General features: G+C 40.2%; 2 protein-coding genes across 2 annotated transcripts in view; one reads left to right on the top strand and one right to left on the bottom strand.

The window, feature by feature from the left end:
• The window catches only part of CDC5L (cell division cycle 5 like), a 49,033-nt gene that overhangs the window by 26,681 nt on the left and 6,597 nt on the right, over positions 1 to 15,755 (bottom strand). The window contains exons 5-8 of the mRNA XM_047733437.1: positions 15,097 to 15,196; positions 8,955 to 9,173; positions 6,766 to 6,910; positions 4,625 to 4,813 (exon numbers count right to left, since the gene is read on the bottom strand). Coding sequence (XP_047589393.1) covers positions 4,625 to 4,813; positions 6,766 to 6,910; positions 8,955 to 9,173; positions 15,097 to 15,196 — 653 coding nt within the window. The remainder of the gene's footprint in view (positions 1 to 4,624; positions 4,814 to 6,765; positions 6,911 to 8,954; positions 9,174 to 15,096; positions 15,197 to 15,755) is intronic.
• On the top strand, positions 10,597 to 11,064 carry LOC125102335 (40S ribosomal protein S15a-like). Its single transcript, XM_047733440.1, has one exon. The coding sequence runs from the start codon at positions 10,657 to 10,659 to the stop codon at positions 11,047 to 11,049; it is 393 nt and encodes a 130-aa protein (XP_047589396.1). The 5' UTR covers positions 10,597 to 10,656; the 3' UTR covers positions 11,050 to 11,064.

Below are 15,755 nucleotides of genomic sequence, written 5' to 3' on the forward strand. Positions count from 1 at the left end.
ACGAGCACGCATATAAGCGTGAGCAGGGGAGGTGGGTAAGGGCAAAGGAAGAGAGAAAGAATCTTAGGCAGGCTCCACACTCCACACAGAGCCCAACACAGGACTGAACCTCATGATCTTGAGATCTGACCTGAGCCAAAATCAAGAATGAGACGCTTAACTGACTGAGCCACCAGGCATCCCCAGAATACCCAGATTTTAGTCTGACTTTATTACGAACTCTACTCAGTCTTCATTAGCCCCTGAGTCTCAGTTTCTTCTACTGAGAAGTTAAGATACCACTAACTGGCCTATCCACTTCCTCCGAAAACTCTTGAGAGCAGGTTCCTTCTGAAGTCTTGCTGTTCTCTTTAGGCAAGTCTAACAATGCTCTTTAGCCCCCCTACCACAACTCTACACTCACTACGATCACTGCACCTACAATCTCCTCATCCCCAACTCCAGCCCTGTGAGAGACTACATTTTTCAAGATAGTCACAGCCATATTTCTCATCTCTTGTGCTCTTCTTGTGATCCAACCTTGATATGCCTCCCATCAAGAGGCAGGATCTATGTCCCCTCCTTTTGTATCCAGGTAGCCTTGTGAATTACCTGTAACTAACAAAATGCAACAAAGTGACACTGCTGGACTTCCAAGGCAGGGTAAGCAAAAAACACAGCTTTCCAGCACACTCTACAACACCCCCACTGGAGCCTAGAGACACCATGGGAGAAGTTCAACTATTCTGAGGCCACATGCTGAAAGAAAGCCCAAGCCACAGAGAGGCCACATGTAGATTTAGTCCCCATTTCCCAGGTGAGGACCCAACCCACAGCCAGCATCAACTACCAGACACAGAAAGATGATTCAAGCCCCTATGTGTCAAGACACCCCCAAATGTTGAGTCTTCTTAGCTGAGGCCCTAGACATCACAGAACAGAGATAAGCCATTCTTTTTTTTTTTTTTTTACATTTTATTTATTGATTTGACACAGAGAGAGAGATCACAAGTAGGCAGAGAGGCAGGCAGAGAGAGAGAGGGAAGCAGGATCCCTGCTGAGCAGAGAGCCCAAAATGGGGCTCAATCCCAGGACCCTGAGATCACAACCTGAGCAGAAAGCAGAGGCCCAATTGTCTGAGCCACCCAGGCACCCCGAGATAAGCCATTCTTTCTGTGCCCTGTCCAAATTCCTGAACAGCAAAGACCATTAGCACAATGAAATGTTTTAAGCCAGTAAGTTTTGAGGCAAAATGAAGATAACGAGAGTCAGGCTTATTCCATTACTCTGTTGGTTCATATTCATGGAAAAAAACATGAATTTCACATTATCAAGGCCCTGTGTGTGCTCTTTTTGCTCGTCCAAATAAAAAACACTTTTCCTCAACTAGGCTCTCAAAAGGCTGGCCAGCTTTATACCTCTGGGCAGGAGACTGGAAGCCACTTCTCTCAGGAATCTAACCCAAAAAAAAAAGATGTAGAAATACTGACATCAAGAATTTGCCAATGATGGGCACCTGGGTGGCTCAGTTGGTTGGGTATCCAACTCTTGATTTCGGCTCAGGTCATCATCTCAGGGTCATGACACTAACCCCAGATCAGGTTTCACACTCAGCAGGAAATCTGCTTGAGATTCTCTCCCTCTCCCTTTGCTCCTTCCCCTGTGCATGTGAGCTCTCTCTAAAATAAATAAATCTTTAAAAAAAAAGAAAAGAACAGATTTTGCCAATGAAACTCCCCTGGCCAGTTCAGCCTGGAATCAAGGAGGCCTTACCCATACCCAAGGAGCTTCTAGTCTACTTTTAATTGTCATGCCCTTAACCCTTAGATATAGGCAGAGAACTAAAGATGAAAAGATATTTGAGACAACATCTAATATGAAAAACAGAAGACCAAAGAAACTTAAATACTATTCAAGGAAAAGAAAACTTACAAAAACAAAATCATCATTAATAGCCTCAAAGTAAGAAAACAAAATATTCATTAAATAAAGAGCTCTTAGAAACTAAAGTGTGAAAAAAAAAAAAAGAAACTAAAATGTGATAATAAAAATTCAAAACCTGAACAAAGATAAAATTCAGAAAATCTCCAAACAATAAATCAAAAGGTCCATTAAAACAGAAAAACAGAGAGGAATAAGAATACTTAAGGTTCATAAAAAGGAAAATACCAAAGAAAGGAGGAAACAAAAATTTTCAAAATAATGTCCCAGAATCAAAGGCCATGAATGAAAAGATCCACCAAGTACCTAGCACAGTGACTGAAAACAGACCCACACCAAGAAATATGCATGTGAAAAAGAGATGATCATACAAGCTTCCAGAGGAAGAGAAAAAGGGGTTTGCTATTAACAACCTAAGTGACACAGGTGCTCAAAAGCTATAATAAAAGCCCAGAAATGGGGCGCCTGGGTGGCTCAGTGGGTTAAGCCACTGCCTTCGGCTCAGGTCATGATCTCGGAGTCCTGGGATCGAGCCCCGCATCGGGCTCTCTGCTCTCTCGGGGAGCCTGCTTCCTCCTCTCTCTCTGCCTGCCTCTCTGCCTGCCTGTGATCTCTCTGTCAAAAAAAAAAAAAAAGCCCAGAAGTTGTGGGAGCACTGCCTTCAAAACTGTAAATAAAAACCACTTCAATCTCGGAGTGCCTGGTTGACTCATTCAGTGGAGCATGTAGCCCTTGATCTCAGGGTCATGAGTTCAAGCCCCACAATGGGTATAGAGCTTACTTAAAAAGGGGGAAAAAAGAAAAAAGATTTCAATCTGGAATTCTACACCCAGTTATACTATCAATGAGTTAAGAGGATAGAACATAATTTATAGATATGCAAGGTCTTAAAAATTCCATCTGCCATGAAACCATCCTCAGAAAGTTACTAAAGGAAATGCTTCACTAACAAGGGCATAAACCAAGAAAACCAAAGGCATAGGAGCCAGGGAAGAGGCAATCCAATGGACTTCCTAGGGTCCCAGGAAATCAAGAGAATAAGCTGTTAACAAGATCTAAAGAGTAATCAGTCCAGAACAGAACATTCAGAAATTCTGGGAAAGACTTCTTCAAAAAGCTAAGAATATCTAAATTTGATCAGATTATAGGAAATTTACAGAGATAGTGTCAAGTCTAGAGTTGAACTCCTGCTAAGTAATCAAAAAACTCAGCATGTGAATAAGCATTAACTCAAAGAAAAATAATGTATAATAATTATTAGCAGTATAGTAATTATTAGGCACTTCACAGGTTCAGTAACAAACTTGGTTTACACAATCATAAAGTAAACTATGATACAGAGCTAACCAAAATTATGATGAAATCATAATGGAATATGAAGGCATGGAAAAAGAGTGCATGGTAGAGCAAGAGGGGGTGAGAGCCAAATGTTCAAATTCCCAAGTGGAAATATGGCTAGAACTAAAAATAAGTAAGTTGTAACTGTCCTAGTAATAAGGTGGTAAAAACCAACAGCTGCAACTGGTGCCTCCGGAGAGCAAGCAACGAGGAGCACAACCATTCCTCTTGGTAAGTTTACAGAACTATCTGACGCCAAATCAAGACCTTAACGTTGTATTTCTGGGGGCACCTGGGTGGCACAGTCAGTTAGGCATCCGACTCTCGATTTCAGCCCAGGCTATGATCTCAGGGTTGTGGGATCAAGTCCAGCATCAGGCTCAGGATTCTCTCTCTCTCTCCCCCTCTGGCCCTCCACATACCCCACTTGCATGCACTCCCTGTCTAAAAAATGAATGAATGAATAAATAAATAAATAAATAAATAATTCTATTTCTGGCTATCAGAGAAGAGGAAATGAGATGTAAGGGTAATCAAGTGTTTTGTTAGGTTTATCTATTCTCTGACATATAAACTCCCTAAGAACACACAGATCTGTACACCTTACGTGTTTAGGAGAGAGAGGGAAGGCACTGATGGCAGCCTGTCCCAAGCTAAGTACAGAAATCCAAGGAAGTTTAAAAAATCACTATTACTGGGGCGCCTGGGTGGCTCAGGGGGTTAAGGCCTCTGCCTTCAGCTCAGGTCATAATCTCAGGGTCCTGGGATCCAGCCCCGCATTGGGCTCTCTGCTCAGCGGGGAGCCTGCTTCCTCCTCTCTGCCTGCCTCTCTGCCTACCTGTGATCTCTGTCAAATAAATAAATCTTTTTCCAAAATAAATAAATAAATAAATAAATAAAAATAAATAAAAATCACTATTACAACTCCTGAGACCAATACCGACTGTTAACGAAATTTAAATTAAAAAAAAATAAACAAAACAAACAAAAAAAAACTACATACACCAGCTTTCTAGGATTGCTAGGCAATGTGAATTTTAACCCACTGAGCCACCCAGGCGCCCCCGGCAATGTGAATTTTAAAATGCTGTGCCTTATTAACAGATACTAAAGATTAATGAAGGAGAAAGAGCTGGCTTGAGGGGAAAAAAAAAACAACCCTATGAATTAATAAATTGTGGAAATGAAACCACCTAATTAATCTGCTAATTTTGCTTCCCTAATAAAATCTCCAGAATCTATGCATTCAGGACTCAGTTTCAAACTGTTTACCCTAAAAGAAACAAACCAAATCACATAGTGTTCTCCTTCTGACATTTTCAAGGATTACAAGGTGAAAGGCTCACGCTACTATATGACAGCTTACCTGCAGAATTCTATCCTGGGAAGCTGGTGTGCGAGGTGTTCTAAGAGCAATGCTGTTGTTGGTGACATTGTACTCGGACAAGAGAGTACTGGAGGCAGAGTTCGTTATGCCAGATTCCTCAGCAGTCTGACGTGCAATTTCACTTGCTTGGCCTACTTTTACAACCTCCTGGAGTTCTGCATCTGAAATCTAAAAAGACACAGTTATCACCCATGTAGCAATATTTTAGCCAGAGAATAACACAGCTTAAAACTCTCACATTCCAAAAAGATGAACTGCTGAAGCTATGTGATGAGTACACAGGGGTACTACTTTCTTCACTAACTGTCGATTTGAAAATTTCTATGATAAAGTTTTTTTTTTTTTAAGATTTTATTTATTTATTTGACAGAGAGAGATCACAAGTAGATGGAGAGGCAGGCAGAGAGAGAGAGAGAGAGGGAAGCAGGCTCCCTGCTGAGCAGAGAGCCCGATGCGGGACTCGATCCCAGGACCCTGAGATCATGACCTGAGCCGAAGGCAGCGGCCCAACCCACTGAGCCACCCAGGCGCCCCTCTATGATAAAGTTTTTAAAAGTCTTCCCTATATAATAAAGGGGGAAATTCCATATACGATATACTATCAAGCTGCAAAGTCTTATATTTCCATAACGAAATTCTTTCAAAATAACTAACATACTAATAAACCAAGAATGTAAAAGATTCATGTTTTTATAAAACTATCAGAGGGAGGGGCAGAATGAAAGCCAATTAAAATAAAAGAGTCTGGGACACCTGGGTGGCTCAGTAAGTTAAGCAGGTGCCTGGGTCCTGGGATTGGGCCCCACATCAGGGTCCTTGCTCAGCAGGGAGCCTGCTTCTCTCTCTCTGCCTGCTGCTTCCCCTGCTTGTGCCTGCTCTCTCCCCGACCTGCTGTTGTGTCAAATAAATAAAATCTTAAAAAAAAAAAATCAGAGTCCCCTGAGCCACAAGATCCCGGAGAAAAATCTAAAAGCGTTATCTTAGTAATTTTACAAAAATAAACATCCTAAGGAGAGCTAAGAAAAAAAATTATAGCTAAGAAAAAAACTAAACTCTTAGTTTAGAAAGTATGGAATGGCAGCATCTGAGAAACTTATGTCAGTTACATTTATACCCAAGAATTTCACATAGATGCAGCCAGCACATCATCTGGAGAAAGCTCTTCCATCCCCTTAGCTCCATCCCTCTGCTCCATTCAACCACCCAATTCTATGGTGCTGTACAACTCAAAATAAAACAAGAACTTATTCAAAACTCCCATAGTTTTGATCAACTATAATTAAGTCAAAGGAAGAGAGCCTGGATAAGCTGAATGAGGGTATGTTTCTTTCTCTCTTCTCCACAGCTCCCACATTAATTTTCACAGTGTTGTCCCAAAAAGAAAAGTATGACGCAATAAGACACTCCCTAAAAGAAAGCACCCTAGGCATGCCTGGGTGGCTACATGGTTAAGGACCTCTTAATCTCAGCTCAGCTCTTCATCTAAGTGCGGTGAGTTCAAGCCCAGTACTGGAACCTACCTTCAAAAGGGGGGGGGGGGGGGGCGGTGCCTGAGTGCCACAATTGGTTAAGCCTCCAACTCTTGGTTTCAGTTCAGGTCATGACCTCAGGGTTGTGAGAAAGAGCCCCATATTGGCCTCTAAGCTCAGTAGAGTCCACTTGCCCCTCTACCTCCCACTCTGCCCCTCCACCTCCCACTCTGCCCCTCCCCCAACTCATGCTCATGTGAGCACATGCTCTCTTCTCTCTCAAATAAATAAAATCTTTAAAAAGGAAAGCAGCCTAAAGTCCACAAAGCCAAATATCACCTTTACACTAGTGAGCTACAATAAGAGGCCACGAGCACTAACCTCTTTGCAAATTGTTAAGACAATTACTTACTAAACCATCACAAGAACAGTTTAAGGCCTGATACAACAATTTGTACAGAAAAATTGTTACTTATTTATCATACTATATCACAATGACTTATTTTTATGTGGTTCACCTCTTACACTGTGAACTTCTTAAGGGCACCCAACACCTAAGAAAAACCTGGCACATAAATAAACCCTCATACATTACTAAATAAATAATAAAGATATGAGTTCACACAATGAAAAACTGCTTTAACAGATTACCTGAGGGGCAGGAAGTACTAGTTTGCTTCTCTTTTTGGTAAATTCAGAAACACCACTAGTCTGAAGAATGGCTGATGGTAAATCAGATTCTTTTTTCCTTTTCAAATGTTGCTTGTCTTTTTTTCTGTCTCTTCCTTCTTTTTCACTGTCATAAATCAAAGTAGATAAGAGATTTTGTAAAGTTACATATAATCAGTAACAGCAAAAGCCATATAAATACTCATACACTTATTGAACAAATTATTGAACCAAATAATCCCATTCCTAAAAAAATCACAGATAAAAAGACAAAATCCAAATACATTAAGCTGTGCCCTATACCATCAGTTATCCACTATACTCAAGAGGAATGTGACTTAGAATTGAAACACAATTATTAAGAAAATAAGATATAGTACTAAATAAATTAGGTACCAAACATTAAGCCTATACAAGACTATGATGATAAGCAAAATGTTATGTATAATTTCAAAACAAAAAACTACTCCTACATCATGATAATACTCTTACAAAAGTACATGTGTGCGCATACCAAAATGAAGGTTACAAGCATACAAAATAGGAATTAATTATATGAACAGGATGGGATTAAAACACTGAATTTTTAAATTTCTCTTTAAAACTGTTCTTTGGGGCACCTGGGTGGTATAGTGAGTTGAGCATCTGACTCTTGATTTCGGCTCAGGTCATGATCTCAGGGTTACAGGATCAAGCCCCGAGGAGGGCTCCACTCACTGGGGAGTCTGCCTGTCCCTCTCCCTTGGTTCCTGCTCTCACTCTCTCTCTCAATAAACAAAATCTTTAAAAATCTGTTCTTCGGGGTGCCTTGGTGGCTCAGTGGATTAAAGCTTCTGCCTTCAGCTCAGGTCATGATTCCAGGGTCCTGGGATCGAGCCCCACATCGGGCTCTCTGCTTAGCAGGGAGCCTGCTTCCCCCTCTCTCTCTGCCTGCCTCTCTGCCTATTTGTGACCCCTGTCTGTCAAATAAATAAATAAATAAATAAATAAAGATCTGTTCTTCAATTGTTTATGATTCTTTCTTTTTCATTATGATTCTTTTTAATTCACAAATTTTTTTAAAGGATATTTAAGCCCTGACAATTGGATACAAACACCTGGCTCAAGGCCACCTTTGAAAGCTCTAAGAATGCCCCTTCCCAGTCAGCATGGTAGCCTCTTCCAGATGATCTGCTCCAACTTCAACCTCTTCATTTGCACAGGCTACCTAAAACAACGTCTTAATGTGGGAAATAAATATAATGGAGTACATCCAAGAAAATCCTGTTTTACAGTGCCTGACATCTGTCATTTAGTACCAATTCATGTCAACAAAAATGGAACGTTAGTGAGGTAGTAGAAAACTAAAACTCTCTGACAATCAGAAAAGCTTCTCCCTGTAATATTCAGATACAAGAATGGAGAAACCCTAAAAATCCCTAAAAATGGGCAAAATCCTGGGGGGTAGGAAAAGAATAAATGAAACAAGATGGGATCGGGAGGGAGACAAACCATAAGAGATTCTTACTCTCACAAAACAAACTGAGGGGTTGCTGGGGGGAGGGGGTTCAGCCGAGGGTGGTGGGGTTATGGACATTGGGGAGGGGATGTGCTATGGTGAGTGCCGTGAAGTGTGTAAACCTGGAGATTCACAGACCTGTACCCCTGGGGCTAATAATACATTATATGTTTATAAAAAAATAAAAAATTTTTTTAAAAATGGGAAAAATCCTCTGCACCCTTAGACAATTTATAAATACACTTATCCCCATTATTAAAAAGATTTAGGTATGCATCAGTAACTTTCTTCTTTTAATTCTAAGAAAAACAAGTCAGAATTTTCACTAGAAAAGACAAAAGAACCAGACCAGACTTTGACAGATGCCTCAGGCCATTAGTAAAATAACTAACCCGTTCACAAATGTACATAAACGTTAAGATGGTAACTAAGTGAGCAGACAGTACACTAAGAGCCAAATGCTGACATTTCAAGAGAGCCAAAGAGCCTTCTGCGCCAAAAACATCACAGCAAGGGTCACTGGTTTCTCAGAAGATGAACACAGTAAATAAATAAAAACACTATGTAGGCCACATTGTCCTGAACCATAAAAATCTGGCTCTGACAAGGACAATGCATGGACCTCTGTAAAATTCCTACTATACGTAAGGCAACTATCTGTAAGGCAACTTACGATCTTAGTTCCCCATCAAGATCCTGTTGTCTTAATTTTCTGAAATCTGCATCAAGAGCCTGGTAGTTTTCCTCAGAAGTATCGTAAAAACCAAGAGCAGGCTTTTTTTCAAATGGAATTTCAGCATTATAATCAACTCCTCTCTTCTTTTTTCTCTTCTTCTGAATTTCTATGCCAGCTGCTCGAAGTTCTCTTCTCTTCTGGAGGGCTGCAAGACGCCTGAAGAAAAAGACAAGATCACTTTGAAAATCACATACCATGGGGAAGGGATGGATCATCCTAAGAAAACTATTTGGTTATTTGGGGAAGAAATATTTATTTAAATCCTCATCTCACACCATTCACCAAAACACTGAAGACGGGAATTCCCCTTCTGACTTAATGGTTACACACACAAACAAAAAGAAAGCAAAAAGAGAAACCAGAAGGAACTACAAGTAAATATGCGTGTCTGATCTCTGGACAGGAATGTATTCACCTGATATAAATTAAATAAAGGGCAAAGATACAGATCAACATCTATTTTTTTTTTTTTTTAAGATTTTAAGTAATATCTACACCCAACATGGGGCTTAAACTCACAACCCTGAAATTGAGTTGCATATTCTACCAACTGAGCCAGGTAGATGCCCCAACAGCTTTGAATTTCAAGTTTTATATCTCTATAGCAGTATTTTTTTTTAAAGATTTTATTTGTTTATTTGACAGAGAGAGAGAGGTCAGAAGCAGGCAGAGAGGCAGGCAGAGAGAGAGGAGGAAGCAGGCTCCCCGCTGAACAGAGAGCCCAATGCGGGGCTCAATCCCAGGACCCTGGGATCATGACCTGAGCCGAAGGCAGAGGCTTTAACCCACTGAGCCACCCAGGCGCCCAGCATTAATTTTTTTTTAATCATGGAACAAAATTAACAGGAAAATAACAGGAAAAAACATTTGGCAATTAGTATTGGTGATGGTTGGGGTGCCTGGGTGGATCAGTAGGTTAAGCCTCTGCCTTCAGCTCAGATTGTGATCTCAGTGTCCTGGGATTGAGCCCTGCATCAGGCTCTCTGCTCAGCAGGGAGCCTGCTTCCCTCTCTCTCTCTCTCTCTCTCTCTCTCTCTCTGCCTGCCTCTCTGCCTACTTGTCATCTCTCTCTGTCAAATAAATAAATAAAATCTTTAAATATATATATATATATATAGGCAGTGGTTAGATATAAAGAATCTACACAGGTTTTTTGTTTTTTTTTTTAATGTAGCCTAAGGAGAAAAAAAAAAGAAGGAAATAAATAGTTCACTAAGGAAAAGATGCAAATAGCCAAAATGTTAAAAGGTATACATAGCTAAGAATCATAAATCAAATCAAGTACCAATTCTGCTTATCTCATTAAGTGTTCAGTTCTTTGTTTTAATGGCAAGTATGCAAAAAGTGGACAGTCACCCACCCTGGTAATGGAAAGTAAACTGGTATAGCTTTCCCCAAAGAGAATTTGGAAATATACATTAAAACCACTAAAGTTTCTCACCTTTTTTTCTAACCCAAAAATTTCACTCCTCAGTCTTTAGCCTAAAAGAAATAAATACCATGAACAAGGCCTTAGCTACAAGACTTCACCAAGCACTCTTTATTAGCTAATAACTGGACACAATCTGAACATCCAATAATAAGAAATTAGTTAAGAGGATTTACTGTGCTCTTTCCGCCATCTTTCTTTGCCACCATAATGGTGCGCATAAATGTCCTGGCAGATGCTCTCAAGAGCATCAACAATGCTGAAAAGAGAGGCAAATGCCAGGTTCTTATTAGGCCGTGCTCCAAAGTCATCGTCCGGTTTCTCACTATGATGATGAAGCACGGTTACATTGACGAATTTGAAATTACTGATGATTACAGAGCGGGGAAGATTGTTGTGAACCTCACAGGCAGGTTGAACAAGTGTGGAGTGATCAGCCCCAGATTTGATGTACAACTGAAAGATCTAGAAAAATGGCAGAATAACCTGCTCCCATCCCACCAGTTTGGTTTCATTGTACTGACAACCTCAGCTGGCATCATGGACCATGAAGAAGCAAGACGAAAATACACAGGAGGGAAAATCCTAGGATTCTTTTTCTAGGGATATAATATATACATGCAAATAAAATGCCTCAATGAACCAAAAAAAAAAAAAGGAATTTACTGCATAGCTGTAAGACAGGTTATTATACAGGGATCTGCATAACCTTTAAAAAAACCTATAAATCTACTCTGCCACGGAAAGATTTTCAAGACATACTGGCGTGTCAAAAATGTTACCAAGTTCACATATTACAGAGCAACATGTAAAAATTACATGCATATCTATCAGTGAACATATGCACATAAGATCAAAACATGTCCACCAAAATATTAACAGTAATAATCACTAAAAGTTGCAATTTCGGGACGCCTGGGTGGCTCAGTCAGTTAAGCCGCCACCTTTGCCTCGGGTCATGATCCTGGAGTCCTGGGATCGAGTCCGGTATTGGGCTCCTTGACCAGAGGGGGGAGCCTGCTTCTCTCTCTGCCTCTGCGGGCCACTGTGCCTGCTTGTGCTCTCTCTCTGACAAATAAATAAATAAAATCTTTTAAAAATGAATAAATAAATAAAATAAAAGTTGGAATTTCATTTCATCCTTACTTTTTTGTACTTTCCCATGACACTAATTTTAATGATTTAATGATGAGAAAAGTTATCTACAATTATCAATGGGGGAAATCAGTATGCAGAGCCTCATGCTGGAAGCTGCTACTATACTGACAAAAATTAGAAAAAAACGTTTAAAAGTCTTTTGAAAGGAAAAATATTTAAGTCTCTGGAAAGGATCCTAAGGAGATACAGTACATGAAGAAACATTTATTCAAGAAAATCTAAAAGAGGATTTCAACTACCCCCAGGGTGATATCAGTCTGTACTTTCTAACTGATTAAGTTATTTTTTCCAACTTATCTCTTAACTCAGGAAAAGACTCTGGAAGCAAAGCAACCCCTGATGGGAACAGAAACTACCCCCTCAAGCAGTAAGGACTGCCCCGAGCCAGCGAGACGCTGCATGATTGACTCTAAGACAGTGACTGACCTGCCCTTTCCTGCCAGCATGCAGGTACCCACTGACCTATGTTCCAAAAAACCTGGAAATATTTTTGGCACTTTGGAGACAGTCTCTGAGATGCTAGTCCATGGTCTCCCTGGTGGTGACCTCATCGAAATACTTTCTTTTCTTGTTCCATCACCAGCTGTCTCTGCGTTTGGATTTTGTCACAGCGAGTGGCAGAACCTGGTAGGTTTGGGACACCCCCAATCTAGTAAAAATCTAGTAAAATTCGGTTTAAAAAAAGTGAGAGTCTGTGGTAGCTGAATTAAGACCCACTTTCTCTTCTCTTACCCCCTCTCAGCTCTGGGAGATAGAAATGCTACTCCACGCTGATGTAGCCAAACACACAGGGTTCTCTCCCCGCTCCAGTTCCCAATAGGCGGGCTTTCATTCGAGCAGGGACAGAACATCATAGGGGCGCCTGGGTGGCTCAGTGGGTTAAGCCTCTGCTTTCAGCTCAGATTATGATCTCAGGGTCCTGGGATCGAGCCCCGCTTCGGGCTCTCTGCTCAGCGGGGAGCCTGCTTCCTCCTCTCTCTCTGCCTGCCTCTCTGCCTACTTGTGATCTCTGTCCGTCAAGTAAATAAATTTAAAAAAAAAAAAAAAATCTTTAAAAAAAAAAAAGAAACAGGAACAGAGGGACACCTGGGTGGCTCAGTGGGTTAAGCCTCTGCCTTCGGCTCAGGTCATGATCCCAGGGTCCTGGGATCGAGCCCCACACAGGGCTCTCTGCTCAGCAGGGAACCTGCTTCCCTCTCTCTCTGCCTGCCTCTCTGCCTACTTGTCATTTCTTTCTGTCAAATAAATAAATAAAATCTTAAAAAAAAAAAAAAAAAAAAAAGCGGTGCCTGGGTGGCTCAGTGGGTTAAGCCTCTGCCTTCGGCTCAGGTCATGATCTCAGAGTCCCAGGATCGAGCCCCGCCTCTCTCTGCCCGCCTCTCTGCCTACTTGTGACCTTGCTCTGTGTCAAATAAATAAATAAAATCTTTAAAAAAAAAAAAAAAAAAACACAAAACAGGAACAGGAACAGAGCCTCACAGAAATATGGAGTATCATTAAGTGCACCAACGTATGCACAACACGAATACCAAAAAAGAGAGAGAAAAAGAATAAAATATGCAAAAACATAATGGCTGAAAATTCCCCAAATTTACTGAACCTATACATCCAGAACGATCAGCAAACTCCAACTCAGACAAACACAAGGGAGCACAAACAGAAACATCGTGCTAAAAATGCTAAAAGCCAAGAACGAGGAGTAAATCTTGAAAGCAGCAAGAGAAAGATGATTTCATGGCTTACAATGAACTCCAGTAAGATTACCAACTAACCTCTCAACAAAACAGCATCTATTATATGACCCAATTTTAGACAAATGTTACTGTGTGTATGTGCACGTAAATGTAGCTCTGCATTGAAAAAAGGATGCAAAGATACATTTACAAGGTAATTTTATTCTTTAAATACAGGAAATAAAGACTTCAAATGACATCAGAAAACCTTTACAATATAAAGCTAAGTGAATAAAACCAAGCTTCCAGCATCATATCAACCACTCCCCAAAGAGAAAGTAGTACAACACGGGAGAAAAAGTGTATTACTTTCATAATCAAAAAAAAAGCTTTAAAACAGATCTGTAATTTAGCATTAAAGGAAATAGGCCTGCAATGTATTTTGCATATAAATCAATCTAATTTATTTTAAGATACATGTACAACACAGGTTATTAAGATGTATAAATTCTACAAAAAATCTACGAGACAGTACAAAATAAATTTCAATCTGCAAAACAGTATTTAAAGCAAGCGATACCAGTTACACCCAGAGAGAAGCATCCTTGGCCCGATCTACATGGTTAAAAGGCTCAAAATATTCGGTCTCCAAACACCAATGGACAAAAATGAAAACGTGAATTTTTTCAACCCTACTCACATTACTTAACCTTCAATAGTGTATAAAAGAGAAAAATGACTAAAACTGGGCAGAAAACTGAGCATCTCCTCTTAGTTTGTTTACTGTTCCAGGCAGGTCATACCCCCTTACATAACTGTTTTGGTCTAGTGACTGGCCAGCTATGCCAACAAGCATCCTCAGGCATGAAAGAATCCTCCATCACAGGATCTGGTACCCTAAAGTCATTACCGGGGAAACCATCAACACCATGCTAGTCATCAAGTCAGGAAGCACTTCCCAGTGTGGGGACCAAAAAAGGCAGCTGTGTAGGCTGAGAAGGTTATGCCAATGCCTGAATTCCAAAAGCTAGTAAGCTTTTTTACAATTAAGATCTTCCCTTTATCCACTTCATCTTGGTTTCTGGGCCATTAGAAATTATGTCAATCATAGATCTAACCAAAAGGAAAAGAAGGGGAAAGTGGAGAAAACCTTGAACACACGGCAATACTTAATTCCACTCACTTTTTAAATGAAAATTTCTATGAGAGCCTGAAATTTGGTTCAAGGCTCATTAACTCCTTCTACATTCAGCCAGGTTTCCTATTTCACAGCCAGTGCCTGCACAATACTAATCAAGAAGATTAAGTGGCAGTCATGCAAAAAGTCACATAGCCTTGTGCATCCTCTAGCCATCTGACTCCAAGATGGCTATAACAAATGAAGCTCTCCTATGGTAACAGAACAAATTAACATATCAAGTGACTATCTGGGAATTACTTCTGCCAACATCTTTTACTTCTTACAACATCTTTTTAGTTTTACTTTTACTTTTTACATTTTTCTCTGTATCTACTCTGCAAAAGTTAAGGGGGAAATAAGACTTTTCCAAAAGATAGGGGTACCTGACTGGCTCAGCTGGAGCAGCATACAACTCTTGATCTTGGGATTATGGGTTCAAGCCCCATGCTGGATGTAGAGATTACTAAAAAAATAAACTTCAAAAAACTTTTCCAAAATATAAAGAACTAAAGTATATTACCAAAACTGGAACTAGACAATTCTAATTATTACTTACCCAATGGAGTTGATAAATCACAGTTTTACTGGGCCTAAAAATACACAGACCAATTGTTCAACTATAGACGGAAACAACCATACCTTGCTTCTTCCAATTGTTTCTCTCTTGCTTTCCTCTTAGCTTTCTTTCCCTGAGTATTTGCCAGGCGGGCTCTAGCTTCAGAAAGCATCTCAAGTTCATCTTCAAAAATAAAGAGAAGAAAAACTAAGTTCTCCAACAGAAGCAAGGTATGTGAGAGACACACTGTACTGCTTAAAGAAAACCCACAAATGTAATCACTATATGGCATAGCATAATGGATATAGCTTGGGTTTTGAAGTCAGAAAAACTGAAGTTAAAAACTAGGCCCACTACCTGCTAACTATGTGACCCTGGATACTTTATTTACCCTCCCTGGGCATGTTTATCAACTATTAAAAAAGAATAACGAGGGGCACCTGGGTGGCTCAGTGGGTTAGAGCCTTCACCTTCGGCTCAGGTCATGATCCCAGGGTCCTGCATTGAGCCCTGCATCGGGCTCTCTGTGAAGCAAGGAGTCTGCTTCCCTTCCTCTCTCTCTGTCTGCCTCTCTGCCTACTCTCTGTCAAATAAATAAATAAAACCTTTTAAAAAATAAATAAATAAGATTCTTTATAAAAGAGAATAACAATTCCTATTTCACAGGAATGTTGAGAAGAACGAAGTAAAATATAACAGGTAAAGCATATTTATCATATAATTATATCCTTCATTATCATCA

Source organism: Lutra lutra, chromosome 6 (genome assembly GCF_902655055.1).
Source record: "Lutra lutra chromosome 6, mLutLut1.2, whole genome shotgun sequence".
NCBI classification, from domain to species: domain Eukaryota; kingdom Metazoa; phylum Chordata; class Mammalia; order Carnivora; family Mustelidae; genus Lutra; species Lutra lutra.